The sequence below is a fragment of the Notothenia coriiceps genome, unplaced genomic scaffold (genome assembly GCF_000735185.1).
Source record: "Notothenia coriiceps isolate Sejong01 unplaced genomic scaffold, NC01 NC01_scaffold00018244, whole genome shotgun sequence".
In the NCBI taxonomy this organism is placed as follows: Eukaryota; Metazoa; Chordata; class Actinopteri; order Perciformes; family Nototheniidae; genus Notothenia; species Notothenia coriiceps.
In genome coordinates this window covers 69,380-83,368 of record NW_011350945.1, presented here as the reverse complement: position 1 = coordinate 83,368, position 13,989 = coordinate 69,380, and the positions used below count along the sequence as shown (strand labels likewise).

At 44.3% G+C, this 13,989-nt stretch overlaps 2 protein-coding genes across 2 annotated transcripts in view; one reads left to right on the top strand and one right to left on the bottom strand.

Annotated features, from left to right (window-relative positions):
• Positions 1-2,377: 2,377 nt before the first annotated feature.
• Positions 2,378-13,989, bottom strand: part of LOC104950855 (uncharacterized) — a 19,534-nt gene continuing 7,922 nt past the window's right edge. The window contains exons 3-5 of the mRNA XM_010777431.1: positions 4,653-4,777; positions 2,538-3,647; positions 2,378-2,411 (exon numbers count right to left, since the gene is read on the bottom strand). Coding sequence (XP_010775733.1) covers positions 2,378-2,411; positions 2,538-3,647; positions 4,653-4,753 — 1,245 coding nt within the window. The 5' untranslated portion in view covers positions 4,754-4,777. The remainder of the gene's footprint in view (positions 2,412-2,537; positions 3,648-4,652; positions 4,778-13,989) is intronic.
• Positions 8,786-13,989, top strand: part of LOC104950852 (pleckstrin homology domain-containing family A member 5-like) — a 10,244-nt gene continuing 5,040 nt past the window's right edge. Inside the window, exons 1-4 of the mRNA XM_010777426.1 lie at positions 8,786-9,068; positions 9,522-9,754; positions 10,980-11,063; positions 11,901-12,020. Coding sequence (XP_010775728.1) covers positions 8,813-9,068; positions 9,522-9,754; positions 10,980-11,063; positions 11,901-12,020 — 693 coding nt within the window. The 5' untranslated portion in view covers positions 8,786-8,812. The remainder of the gene's footprint in view (positions 9,069-9,521; positions 9,755-10,979; positions 11,064-11,900; positions 12,021-13,989) is intronic.

Genomic DNA, 13,989 nt, shown 5'->3' with positions numbered 1-13,989 from the left:
TATAATGCTCATTTTCAGATTCATATCTGTGCTGCAGCACCTCTTTTCACCCTCTGCTCTGATTGGTTAGCCTGCCACCTGTGTTTTGATTGGTCAACCGCTTAGAGATGTCCCGCCCCTTAGGCTATCACATACACAAGTGTTACATAGTGATGTCATTATGATCTTGAAGTCAACAAAAGGAGTCGAATGGAGGTGTTTCAGGCATGAGGGGGAGGGGGGTGGTACGTGGGAGAGAAACTTCCTCTTAAGGCCCGGACACACCCAGCTGACATGTGTGTATTCGTCATTCAAAAGAGGCAACAACCGGAAGACAGACTGCGTGATAACCGAGAGAAGAAGAACAGACTGCGTAATATAAACAAACAACAAATAGCGTGTGCGTTCCATTTTCACTCTACAACGAGAAGCTCATGGTGCTTTCCCGAACCTGTGTCGAGAGCTGGAGTTAAATGAAATCTCAGATTTGCCTTCTTAATCGTTTGTTTGGGTCCCTCACTTCCGTTTTGCTTCTCATGCACTGATTCGCTAGCTGAACAGCCAATCAGATTGATTTATTTGGCCGACGGCCTTTGGGCCGACAGCCTACCGATTCAACATTTCGAATTGATGGTGGAAGGTGTCGGCATGGCCAAAAAGACACAACGGTGCAGTACACACCAATCTGAATAGGGCGACACAACGCTCATCGACGGCCCGACATCTATCGACGCCGAAAATCGGCTTGGTGTGTCAGGAGCTTTAGACACTTTTATCCAAAGCGACTTACATACTCAATAATGTGGGCAATCCCAACAGGAGCAATTTGGGGTAAAGTGTCTTGCCCAGGGACACAACGACAAGCTGACTGCAGTGGGGTATGAACCTGCGCCACACGCCTCCTCTCGCATAACACTCTTTCTTTGAACTCTTGCCACAACCATCAGCTTTAAAGTGGAACTCCCAGACTGGAGTTCTTTAAACGGCTTCTTGAGGCTGGCTCCAAAGAGTCATGTGCCCCTTTCACACCAACGTAGCTCTTGTTCTAGCTCCGTGCTTGCGCTCTTCTGGTTCGGAACCAGTTCTTCTTTTCAACCCCCGTTTTGTTCACACCGCCCAGAGCCCGAGTGGTGCTGCGCCATCGAATAGGACGAATACGTCCTATTCAATGGCGTTAAAGCTAGCTGTTGTTAGCCTCTGCATGTGCTAAGCTCAAAATACCTAGCTTTGCAGCATTAATTACTATGGTATAACATTAAAACTGATTCTCATCGTTACAAACTGGACAAAATGTGGGCTTTTTGTTGTTGTTCAGGAGGTTGATCCCGCCCCTGCCCCCGCCTCCGACGTAAGAGTGACGTATGCGGTTCTTGCTTCTAGATGGACAATTTTTTCGAGCTTGGTAAGAACAAGGAAACACCGGTGCTTAACAGGCTCAAGCTCCGAACCGGCCCTGGAACCGCACTGGTGTGAAAGGGGGCAATAGAGACACTTTGATACCAAAATGTAGAAAGTGACTCTAAGTGCCCTCTGAGTTTGACGGAAGGTTTGACAAAGGAACATCACAGATAGCAAGTGTTTTTTCCATGAAAGACTGTTTTGACACTACTGCGTGGGATGTGTTCACTGACTCTCACGAGGAAGACATCCACAGCCTTACAGACTGCATCACGGATTACATTAACTTCTGTGAGTGCAGTGCATATTAACAATAAAGGATGGTGGTTGATGATGCAGGTGTGGTGAGCTGAAAACTGATGTTTTGTTCAGCTGTGTGGAGGTCAGAGCAGCACTGCTGTCACACTGAGTAAAACAGAGTTCACTTTATGTTTTTCTAACGTTTTTCAAATGGGCATTAAGGCTCAGAGTTAGACCACTCCTCAACGTCACACCTGCACTAAGCAGTCAAATGAAATCAAACAGAGGCGGGCTGCACTACTCCTTTGTTATGTTGGTAACGAGATGAAGGACGAGACAATAACCTTGAAGCCTGATGGCTGAAGGCGCACTACTGTGACCTTACTGTTCTTAACTATACAGGTCATCTTCTCACATTATCATCACTTCAATTCATATTGTTTTTAAATGGCAAGAGCTTGACAGGAGCTTATATCCATTTGTCAGGGCCCTACATTATCTGCTCTACATATCAGAGCATTCAGCTGCTAAAGAGCAGATGTGTATTTTGTTTCTTCTAATTGCAGTTTCATTTCAAATATATTTCAGCAGCTTTTGTGAAAAGCATCATGTTAACCATTTCAGGCAGGAGCCTCTGCAGCTTCTGTGTCAGCTGACAACTGACATTACAGCTGATGATGGCTAACAGCACTCAGTGCTGACTGATAAAATAACCTGGCCTCTCAAACAGAACATAACACAAACAAAGGGACAAAGATGGTTAACTGGCCTGTTCTAATCCTGTGTTCTGATAGCTGGGGTTACATTTGAAGACACAGAACATAGAGACATTGAACATGTTTTGAAAGAGAAAGCACACAGAAGACTTTGCAAAAAAGCAAATGGTTTAAAATACAACAGAGAAATGAGGACCCACTCACCTCCTGGTGTCTTCGTCCAGTCCTCTGGTCTTCTGCGTGCGGACCCAGTGTTCCAGCTGCTGCATGGAGTTGGTTCTGGACAGGCCCCGCTCCGGCTCCTGGACTGGAACAGGGGACGTTCCTGGAGCCATGGCCAGGCTGCTATCCCCCTCTGAGAGGCTGCAGACCCCAGAGTGCCCCGCCGCTGCGGGCCCCGGGCCGTTGGGCTGTGGGGGGCCGTGGACACTGAGGTGGGCGTGGCTCTGGCGGGACGCGGACACGGCCGCTGCGATGGCGGCCGCCTGGGCCGGCTGCAGCTGGAGGCTGCTGATCTTAGTCAGAGCCCTCTCTGCACTCGGGTCTCTCTGGAAGCCATACCTATCCCCCCCACGCACCGTAGCATACTTCCCCGCATCTCTCAGAGTAGCATATCTATCCCCCTCTCGCAGCGTACTGTATTTCTTCACTTCTTTCAGGGTGCCGTATTTGTCCACAACTTGTATAGTGCCATATTTGTTCTCCATCTCCCTCATCATGTCGTACCTCCCTGTCTCCTTTAAGGACAACTGTCTCCTAACTTCCTTCTGGGGAACATATTTATGTCCATCTTTTTGGAGTGTGTGTCGGTCGCCTATTTTTTGCAGTGCGTATTTTTCTCTCTCCTTGGTGAGCAGGTACTTCTCTGCATCTTTACACAGAGCGTATTTCTCCTCCTTCACGGTGCACCTTCCATCCATGTTTTGAACAGCATACTTCTCCAGGTCTTTGTGGATTGCACACACCTCTCCATCTTTCTGCAACAAGAATTTCTCCCCGTCTTTTCGCAGCATGTACTTCTCTCCATCCTTCTGGAGGAAATACCTCTCTCCGTCTTTCTCAAGCATGTAGCTCATACCGTCTTTCTTCAGAGAGTACCTCTCTCCTTCTCTTTGTAAGGTGTAGTACTCCCTCTGGCCGTTGTGTTTCTCTAGGTCTTTTTGGCGTTTGTCGTCTGCTTGAGATAGAGAGTGTTGTCTCACAGGCTCGCGGTTCCGCTCGTTGTTCTGGATCTCAGGCCGGGTCAGGACTCTGTGGTTGAGAAGGTTGTTCAACTCCTGAGGGGTTCGCTGATCTACTTTCAGCTTGTCCTGCCTGGTAGCAAAGAGAGAGATGAATGTGACAAAGAGTGACAGACAGAGTAACGTTTTCTAAGAGATGTCAGACTTCAGCGTCTGACAGACCCTCAGTCTCTGTCTCACTTCCTGTCTTTCTCCTCTGATCTCTGTTGGAACTCAGTGACAGTACCGGTCTGGTCAGTCAGGTTCCACTGGGCGTTGGGTTAGTGACGGTAAATAAATATGGGTGATTGCTTTGGAATAACTTCACGAACACATCCTAGACTTTACGCTTGAGAGCTTTTCCCTCAGTAAGATATTTGGCGGAAACAGAATAAACGTTATATTGGACATTTTCTAACTTTCAAAATCTTTTAATTTATCTAAATCACTATATGTAGATGTAGATAGGACACAATTATCGTAACACATATAAATCTGCCTTCCTCATAACAGTGTTTTCTAGAAAAAAGAAGACAAAAGTCTGACAATTTGACAATTGTTTGCCTTTTGCTGCATGTCATCCCAATAATGATAACCCTACCATAGAAAAGAATGATGCACAGACCCTTTACCTGCACTTCTCTCTCAGAGGTGTCCCATGTTCCCAGATCTCAGCAGTTCATTTTTGTGCAAAAAATTAAGTTGTGTACAATGTTACAAAATATGAGCTTCAGTTATTTTCCCTTTTTAAATGATGTTTCTGTTGCTCATTGGATCTGATTAAAGGGGAACACGCTGGTGGAAAATCAGCAAAGTTGACTTCTTACTGTAAATATTTAAAGCTCCTTTAAGAATCACGATATCACCATGACAACAAGTTCAACCTTGCCTTTCTCCTAGTTGGAACCCTGTCTCCAGTCTTCATGAAACTCTTAAGTTGGCCCTTTTAGAGGCATTTAGGAGGACTCTAGAGATATGATAACACACTTCATGAATATTACAGCACAGCGCTCTAATCTGCAGAAAAGACTCTGTGTCAGATATCATTTCACAACTATCACATCTGTCTGTGGGATGTCCCTGTGTGAGGAGGACCCACCTTCTGACGGGTTCACTGTGGACCAGCGCAGCATCCGTCATGACTTTCATCCACGACTCCATCTCTTTGGCTGTGTCAGTGCAGAAATAATACGTCCGCATGTTGGGGTGAGTGGCCTGGCAGGGTGGGGGCGGGGGGGCATATAGAAAGTGAGAGTGAGATAAATAGAGCAGACACAGATAGATCGAGAACACAGAGAGGATGAGATGAAACAGTGTGAGGTGACCTTGAGATGCCAGCAACCAGTCTAAATCATTCCTGTTGAGGAGTGTGTGTGTATAGGTGAGTGTGTGACTGTGTGTGTATGTGTCTGTATACAGGACTGTCTCAGAAAATTAGAATATTGTGATAAAGTTCTTTATTTTCTGTAATGCAATTAAAAAAACAAAAATGTCATACATTCTGGATTCATTACAAATCAACTGAAATATTGCAAGCCTTTTATTATTTTAATATTGCTGATTATGGCATACAGCTTAAGAAAACTCAAATATCCTATCTCTAAATATTAGAATATCATGAAAAAGTATACTAGTAGGGTGTTCAACGAATCACTTGAATCGTCTAATTAACTCGAAACACCTGCAAGGGTTTCCTGAGCCTTGAAAAACACTCAGCTTGGTTCAGTAAACTAAATCACAAGTATGGGGAAGACTGCTGATCTGACTGCTGTCCAGAGGACCGTCATTGACACCCTCCATCAGGAGGGTAAGACACAAAAAGAAATTTCTCAAAGAGCAAGCTGTTCACAGAGTGCAGTTTCAAAGCACATCCACAAAAAGTCTGTTGGAAGGGGGAAATGTGGCAGGAAACGCTGCACAACCAAGAGAGATGACCGCAGCCTTAACAGCATTGTGAAGAAGAGTCGCTTCCAGAATTTGGGGGAGCTTCAAAGACAGTGGACTGAAGCTGGAGTCCAGGTATCAAAAGTCACTGTTCACAGACGTGTCCGGGAAATGGGCTACAATAGCCGTATTCCCATGGTCAAGCCACTTCTGAACTCAAGAAAACGGAAGAGGCGTCTGACTTGGGCTAAGGAAAAGAAGCACTGGACAGTTGCACAGTGGTCCAAAGTCCTCTTTTCAGACGAAAGCAAGTTTTGTATTTCATTTGGAAGTCAAGGCGCCAGAGTCTGGAGAAAGGCTGGAGAGGAGCAAAATCCAAGTTGCTTGAAATCCAGTGTGAAGTTCCCACAGTCANTGTGCATGCGTGAGTGGCAATAACTCTCCTTACCAGCAGGCGGCGGTAGTGTGTATTCGTGATTCAAAAGAGGCAACAACTGGAAGACAGGCCGTGAGAAACGGCCTGTCTTCCAGTTGTTGCCTCTTTTGAATCACGAATACACACTACCGCCGCCTGCTGGTAAGGAGAGTTATTGCCACTCACGCATGCACAGTTCGTACTTGCAACTTGGCCGTCGGCTGAAGTCTTTGCGGTGTGTTCCAGGGCGAAACATGGCCAAGATGTAGGAGACATGAGGTGACGCGTCCCAACCGGTCTTTTGTGTCCGTTTTATTGTGTAAAGGCCGCTACACACCAACCTGAGACCAAAGAACGCGTCCCGACTTTTACGTCCGCTACGTCGCCTGCGTCTGGGTTCATAAGCTACCCAGCAGTATATAATGTAATTTAAATCAGCTCCTCCACTTCAGCTCTCTGAAGCAGAAATAAACTATTTAAGCATTGTGGCTGGCAACCTTAAAGTACTGCTGCTACCACATTCCATGCATCAGTAATTATAATCAAAGATATATAAATAACACTGACAGGCAAATGATGTATCATCATGTACATATCTGACTTTTATTGTAGTATTGCTAATTGTATCCTCATTCTCTAATGGCTGTAGTATGAAGGTACGAAATAAAGTTTTGCATTTTGCAGTAGCGGTAAAAAGTGGTTTATTTATTATCATTCAAAGAACTGTACAGTGTAAAGACAATACAAAAATACAATACGATAAAAATAGTCAATAGTGTGCAATACAATAAAAAAAACTGCAGCCTGGCCAGGATCCACTGCTGTCTGCCGGTCTTTGGTGCTCCAGAACTACCCGAAGGTGCAAGTTTCTTGTACCGGGTGTACTGGGTTCGCAGAGATTCCCACTTCTTCTTCAGCTCTTTCTCTGAAGCACACAAATAAACTATTTAAGCATTGTGGCTAGTTAGCATGTCCAATTCATATCTATGCAGTGCCAAACAAGCAACAGGTAGCAAACAATAACAACAAAACACAATGTTGAAATAACAAATTATATTTCACGTTAACGTCACTGTACGCTGGCAAACCTACAGTTTCTGCTAAAGAGCTCAATTGATGAAAAAAAAGAGAATCTTACCTGATAAAACAAGTACAGTTTCAATCTCTCGCCAGAGTCCGGTTTTGACTACTCGGTTCGCGTACAGTTTCTCTGTGATGTCGAACAGAGGTGGCCTCTCCTGGATCAAGCTGATTAGTTGGTCTTCACTTTCTTCATTCCAGGCCGCCATGATAAAAAAGAAACTCTTGCGTCCAGGTGAGATGAAAATGAAAAAGATTAGCCGTCTGTGTGCCTTCTTAATCGTTTGTTTTGGTCCCTCACTTCCGCTTCGCTTCTCATGCACTGATTCGCTAAGCTGAACAGCCAATCAGAGTGATTTCTTTGGCCGACTTTTTTCGGCCGCGGGAGGTGTGCAAATTTGCCGTAAAGAGACGACGGTGCGGGACACACCAACCTGAGTAGGGTGCCGCGAATGCCCGACTGCCTCTGACGGCCTCTGACTCCCAAAATCGGGTCAGGCTTAACAAGTACCATGTAATATAATGTAATGTAATGCTCTGTGTGTTAGGCTGACAGAGGGACAGAGGGACAGAGACCACAGGGGGTCCCAGGCCCTCACCAGGTCAACAAGGACACTTCCATTTAAGATGAGCTGCTAACGGCTGCAGAGATAATGAGCCCATCATTTTTCACTGTGTTCCTGGGTCAAAGTGAAAGTAAATCAGAGTTCTGTTAACAAAAGTAGTTTGATAATTAAATCCAGTCAAGCACACCATACATGTCAAAGCACGCACATACAGATCGCTAATCTGGTTCCTGTTCAGCACACCCTGATTAAAGCCATGATCCAATGCTGCTGATAACAGCAAGGTGTCAAGCCCTTATTCTTACTCAGTATTCTTTACTGTATAAGGGAAGGATAAGAAGTGTAGTAACCACATTACAATATATAAGATATCTTAGATGTCAACCAACTCCCTGATCCAACCCTTGAGTATATGTTGCTCTGTAAGTTATCTTTATTGGTCAAACAGACATGTTTTAAACTAATCTCGCTTCCGGCTTCTGAGACCAGATTTATGAATCACACTCTGGTTTAAACAATTACTCATCCATTCAGTTGACATTTATACATTTTCACAAAACAGTAAATTATTTCAGGTCAGTAAAAAAGACATAACATATTTGCAACCGTCTTTTGCTAATTTGCATCTTACTTTCTAACAGGAATATGGTCTGTATAATGTGGCTCTTACCACTGAATTGATTTTTTATAACTGCTTTATGTCATTGGGATTCATGAACTTAGGTTATGAAGTTGTAAATGAGTAATACACCAAAATATATTTAAAACTTTTTACCATTCAGCCCCTTCTTTGAAGGGTTGGGTTGCGAGCCTAATGTATTGTTGCACACTTCAAACACCATGCTGTGTCTATGGTTTTTTAGCTTGAGGGGTTTGTGGTCAACAAGTTGAATTGTCCTTGAGTTTAAACAGATTTTGTGGCAGACTGAGGGTTACCACTCTACAGTTAACTCACCTGGAAATCACACGATGGGTTTTCCCTGTTCCACCTGTCTGCTTTCCACACCGTTAGTTGTGGGAGCCTTAATTATCATAAAAACGTTCCTTTTAAAATGCAATACATTGAAAACGCTGATGCATCACATTTTCCATTTTGTTCCATTAGATGATGAATCAAAACACAAACAAATTACGTTTATAACTGCCTTTATGGCCTTTTTTGAGTCAACACAGAATCCAGATACCCTGGATAAACCTGACAAACTAACCTCCGACCCAATGATCACGCTTGGCTGTGGTGGTTAGTTATGAGTAACTAACTACTCATCTTTTTTCTGTGTCAGTGTAACGTCCTACCAGACCTTACCGAGGAACATGCCCAGCCACCGGGCCCTGATGGTTCCGCGGTACCCAGAGGGGTACCGCACACTGCCCCGCAACAGCCTGGCCCGGCCCGACAGCATCTGCAGCGCGGCGGACTCCCTGTATGACCGGGCCCTCCGCCCCGCCTCCACCAGTACCGGCATCATGGTGGAGAGGAGGAGGTCCATGAGGGACGACACCATGTGGCAGCTGTACGAGTGGCAGCAGAGGCAGGCCTTCTCCAGGCAGAGTCTGGCTATGCCAACAGGTATAGACCACTTCCTGTCCTCCAGGAAGACTAAGAAGGGGAATTGTCCAAATTAGCCTAGTTGGCTAACAAAGCTAAGTGTCTTCTAACACTCTGGTTTTTTGAGCATCCTTGCCATGGCGAAGCAAATACACTAGTCTTATATGTACTTTAAGAATTATACTTTAACCTTTCTTTCAAATAGTTAGAGCTGTATAATCCACTTAATCCGTCAAAAGTGGATGAGTCAGTGCGTCTGTTCCTGCGGTTCCACTTTAGGTGTCAGACATAGAATGTGTCTTCACATTAGAAATGTTGCAAATTACGTCAGAGTTAAAAAAAAAAAAAAAGGGTGAGAAGGTATGATTTCCGGATAACGGACCCTTAATTAGGAAATGTAGATGATTTGAACCTCTCTATTTTGAATCATAAACTTCTCCCCCCATTTGACTTCCTTCTCTCCTGGTGTTGCAGCGGGGGGGCATTACGGCACTCTGCCCAGCGCTAAGACCATGGGCAACATCTCGGAACACGTGGCACACTCCATCCCCCCCTCACCCTCTCACGGCTCCCTGGCTCTCTACAGCACCCTCCCCTCCCCTCGCCAGCAGGACCCCCACAACCCCAGCAGCTCCCACTCCGAGGTGTCCTCGCCCGTCTTCAGGAGGGAGACCCCTGACCCCTGGCACAGGACCCTCCCTGCAAAGGTACATTGGCACTGTGGTTTGACTCAAAGATGAGAGTGAAACTCCAGTCAAAAACAGCACTACAAAGCGCTTTATAAAAGTAAAAAAGGCTTGCATAACAGGCCGATGTAAAGTGGAACATTAAGTAGACATCATTTAAGAACAGCATTATAGGATCAATTTTTCTAGATAATTAAAACTAATGAAAATATTACAGTTAGAGTGTCGGGGCACTGGAGAAGCTGCCTGCTTTTTGCTGTCTGTTCTTTTTTATGGGTAAAATGAAATATAATATTGAATGGCTTTATGAGGAGGTTTTATTTTACTTTGTCTTTTCTGGTTTAACAATGTTCTACCTCAAGCAATACATAAATGTAGCCCAGTGTAGCAGCAGAATTAAATTACATTGACATGTATTGAGTCCGATCATTGTTCTCTGCTCCTAACAAAGAGCGCAGATGTTGGCAAACAGACAGCAGTGTTAACCATGGCTGACTGTTTCCTATTGTTACCTCTCGTTTTAATGATGCTCCTCTTTTAATGCTCTGATGTTCCTCTGGCAGAGTAATTAAATACAGTTTAAGGGCTTTGCAATACTTTGGTTTGAATTGGCTAAATACTTGCAAGTTATGAAAACATATGAGAACATTTTAATCTTACTAAGTAACAATCTACACTAACAAAATCAATAATCTAATATAATACATCTTATCCTCCAGTCACATCATATAATAATAATAATAATAATTCATTAAATTTGCTTTTTCAAGTGTTCAAAGCGCTTTACATTACATATTACACATATTGGACATGCACAGTAAGAGTGATATGAAATGTTGTGTAAAGGAAGTTCAGACACAGTGGACTCTGGGCCTGCTACTCCCCTGCATTATGCAGTATGGCAGGTGCTGCATCACAAAAATACATGGCATAATATCTACTCCTTCGTCCAGTGTGCAACAAATGTCATCATGTGAACGTGGTTTGGTTCTACTCTATGTGCTAGCTAGTTCTCCCTCAGTTAGCTATCCCCTCGGATCACCTCGGGGCCGCTGAGGGGGCTGAGGCTCAGGACAGCAGTGAGAAGTAATGCATGAACAGCAATATCATAAGGGGAGTCATATGGGAATTCTTCATGTTTCTCCTTTGAAACTAATTGTACTTAATGAAGATCCCCTTACTGAAATGAATCCCAGAATAACTTCTACTGTCGATTTCACTCCTTTCTCATCCCTCCCCCCAACAGCACGGCTACACTGTTGACCGGCGGTCCATAGCAGGGGGCGTCCCTCCCCCGTCCATCACCCCTCAGTCCCTGCAGGGCAAGACGGTAAGTGCCTCACCGACACTGAACACTGTGAGATATAACCCTTGATTTCAGTGAATTTACGTCTATCTCACTGATGTTGTTCCCAGCAGACTCCTTCTGCTTCTATTTTCTCTTTTGTCTCAGCTGGTTAAATGTAATTATTGACAATACAGTTGTCTCTAATGACAGTGCTCACAAACAATGCAGTGCTACGATTCAAATTACATTTGCTTTTAAATTGGAGCAACAGCGATCAAGGATGAGGACTGTATCTCAGTTTGAAGCAGACTGTGGATAATGTGCCTGCAGTTTGATGGAAAACGTTTGTCAGAAATATGAAGATGGTGTCGAATAGAGACAGCTTTGATTTCACAGAGCTCCGATGTCAAGTTGTTGTTTCCGCTGCGGCGCCATCTTGTATAGTATACGGGCGACATGTTCTCGAGAGACTTTATATATCTTATATACAAGATCCGCGCCCTCATATTATACTTTTCTAGTGAACCACTCTGAGGTTTCGGTTCACACTGTTTCTTGTGTAGGTGCGTATGTTGTTCTGTGAGATTGCAAATCTTGATCTCAATGACATTTCCTGAATAAATAAATATAAACTAACTAACTGACCTGGATGTAAAAAGCAGGCTGGGGGAGACCTGGGGTAGCAGTTTAGCAGAAGCTAAAGTAGCATCACTTATAATAAACTGCATCCAGATCTAAAAGAGCTTGAATACATCATTTCATAATAGGGAATGAATCGTTCTTAAATGACACATGATCAGTGGTTGCTGTAGCAGATCCCTGCATCATGGTGATGATGTCAGTGAGGCAGCTCTTCTTCTCTGTGTGTTGCTGTGGCAGCCCGAGGAGCTGACGCTGCTCCTGATCAAGCTGCGCCGGCAGCAGGCGGAGATCAGCAGCCTGCGGGAGCACACAGTGTCTCAGCTCATGGCCCTGGGTATGGAGGGGCCCAACGCTAAGGTCAGCACTGGGTGTATACAGAACTGTACGTGTGTGTGCATGCACGCATTTATGCTTTCCCAACAAGCTGTCAAATCCAAATCCTGTGTGTATTTGCAAGGCAAGGTTCTTTGTGTGAGACTATTCAATCTGACTCCGAATTAAATTGCTTTGGTGTGTTCTGAAAGATGTGTGTTCATCCGCGAGCCAAAGACTGCACTGGCCCCCTTCTTATGTCCAGACAGAAATAACTCAACAACTGTTCGATTGTCAAGAAATCATGTATAGACATTGATAATCCACAGACTAGAACTGATCTATCACTATCAGCAGTTCCCACTTATCCATTCCAATAGCTTGACATGTACATTGGCACACAATATGGTTCATTTATTTATCCTTCCTAGGTGACGTGTATGGTCTGCAGACTTGCGTCAGTACCACCAAGTTGACATTGTCAGTACCATTGTAAAGTGAAATTGGAGCAGAGGTAATGCCCATAGATTAATTGTCTTTCATTCAGTATCCTTCTTCCAGAGCACTGGCTAATGGATCCTTAAAAAACATCTGTGGTGACAGTTAGTAACATCTCATGTACATAGGAATCAACCTTGGGGTACATATTGGGGACAAGTGCCACAAAAAATATAGACAAAATCAAAATATTATCCGCAGTTAAAGTTGGGTCGACAGTTGTCTAAATCAGATCATGGTCAGTAAGGGGCTGGTGGGTGAAAATCATAAAGCAACTACTGGATGTTGGTTGAGGAACAAGACACTACTCACTGCAACTTGTGTAAGTATCGACTGTATCTCCAACCCAGGTCACCAGTGCAGTAACAAGTAACCATAGCAACAGTGCAGTGAAACTGGGATTTTCTCTTTGGTGCCAGAAGATCTTCTTTAACACTTCACACAGAGACAGGTTTACTTTAGACGTCAGATTACAAGTTTGACCAGCTGCAGGTGTTTGGTAAATACTAAAGTCTTTCACTTGGCTCGATGAACACCCCAAACTCAATTTCGTCCTGGAGTTTCTTTCTTGTTTTATTGTACATTCTGGTTGGAGGGTTTCATTTTGTTGGGCATTTTGTGGGTTGGTGTGTTTATTTATGGGCTTTCTTTTGCATCTGTGTGTGGGAGAGTGTTTGAGCATGTGTATTTCTCTATGGTGACACTGCTCCTGTCCACGCATGCCCCCCCCCCCCAAGGCTCCTGTGTTGATGCATCAGACAACATGCAGACTTGCATGTAGTCATGTTTCTTTGGTTGACCGGACCAAACACTTCAAACATTTGCATGTGTTTAGACCTAGCCAATGAAATGCTTGTGATTTGTTATTGTGATATGAGACTACATTCTGTATTAACTGGGATTTTGGATATGGTAATGTGGTGATAGTGTTAAGATGTGGTTTGTTTCCCTTGTCTTGAAGGCTGCATACCTGTAAAGTCATGTATGTTGTTAACTAACGGTACTGCAGCACCTGTGGACAGAGACTCATTCTATTCTCTTTCACATCATAGCCACATTAGTCCTGGGTTTTTATTGGCTGTAAATATCTGCTGATGGTATTGGACAGCCCTCCATGCGTGTGTTATGAACAAAATACTTTTGTAGGAGCAGAGAACCCAGCTGCCTCATCATCATCGCTGCATCACCCTTCTGATTCTACTTCTCTTGCTTCATGATAATCAACCCGTCCACTAGTTTTGTAGTCGAGACCACCTAATCCGAGACCAAGACATTACCAAGACCGGAGAGTAGCAAGACCAAGAAAAGACCAAGACTTTAAGAGGTTGAGACCAAGTCAAGACCTTAAGAGGACGAGACCAAGTCAAGACCAAGACTTTAAGAGGTCGAGACCAAGTCAAGATCAAGACTTTAATGGCGCATTTCCACTACACGGCCTCGCTCGGCCTCGCTCGGTATGGCTAGGCCTCGTTAGGCCTTGTTAGGACCGGCTCACTTTATGCTGCGTTTCCATTAC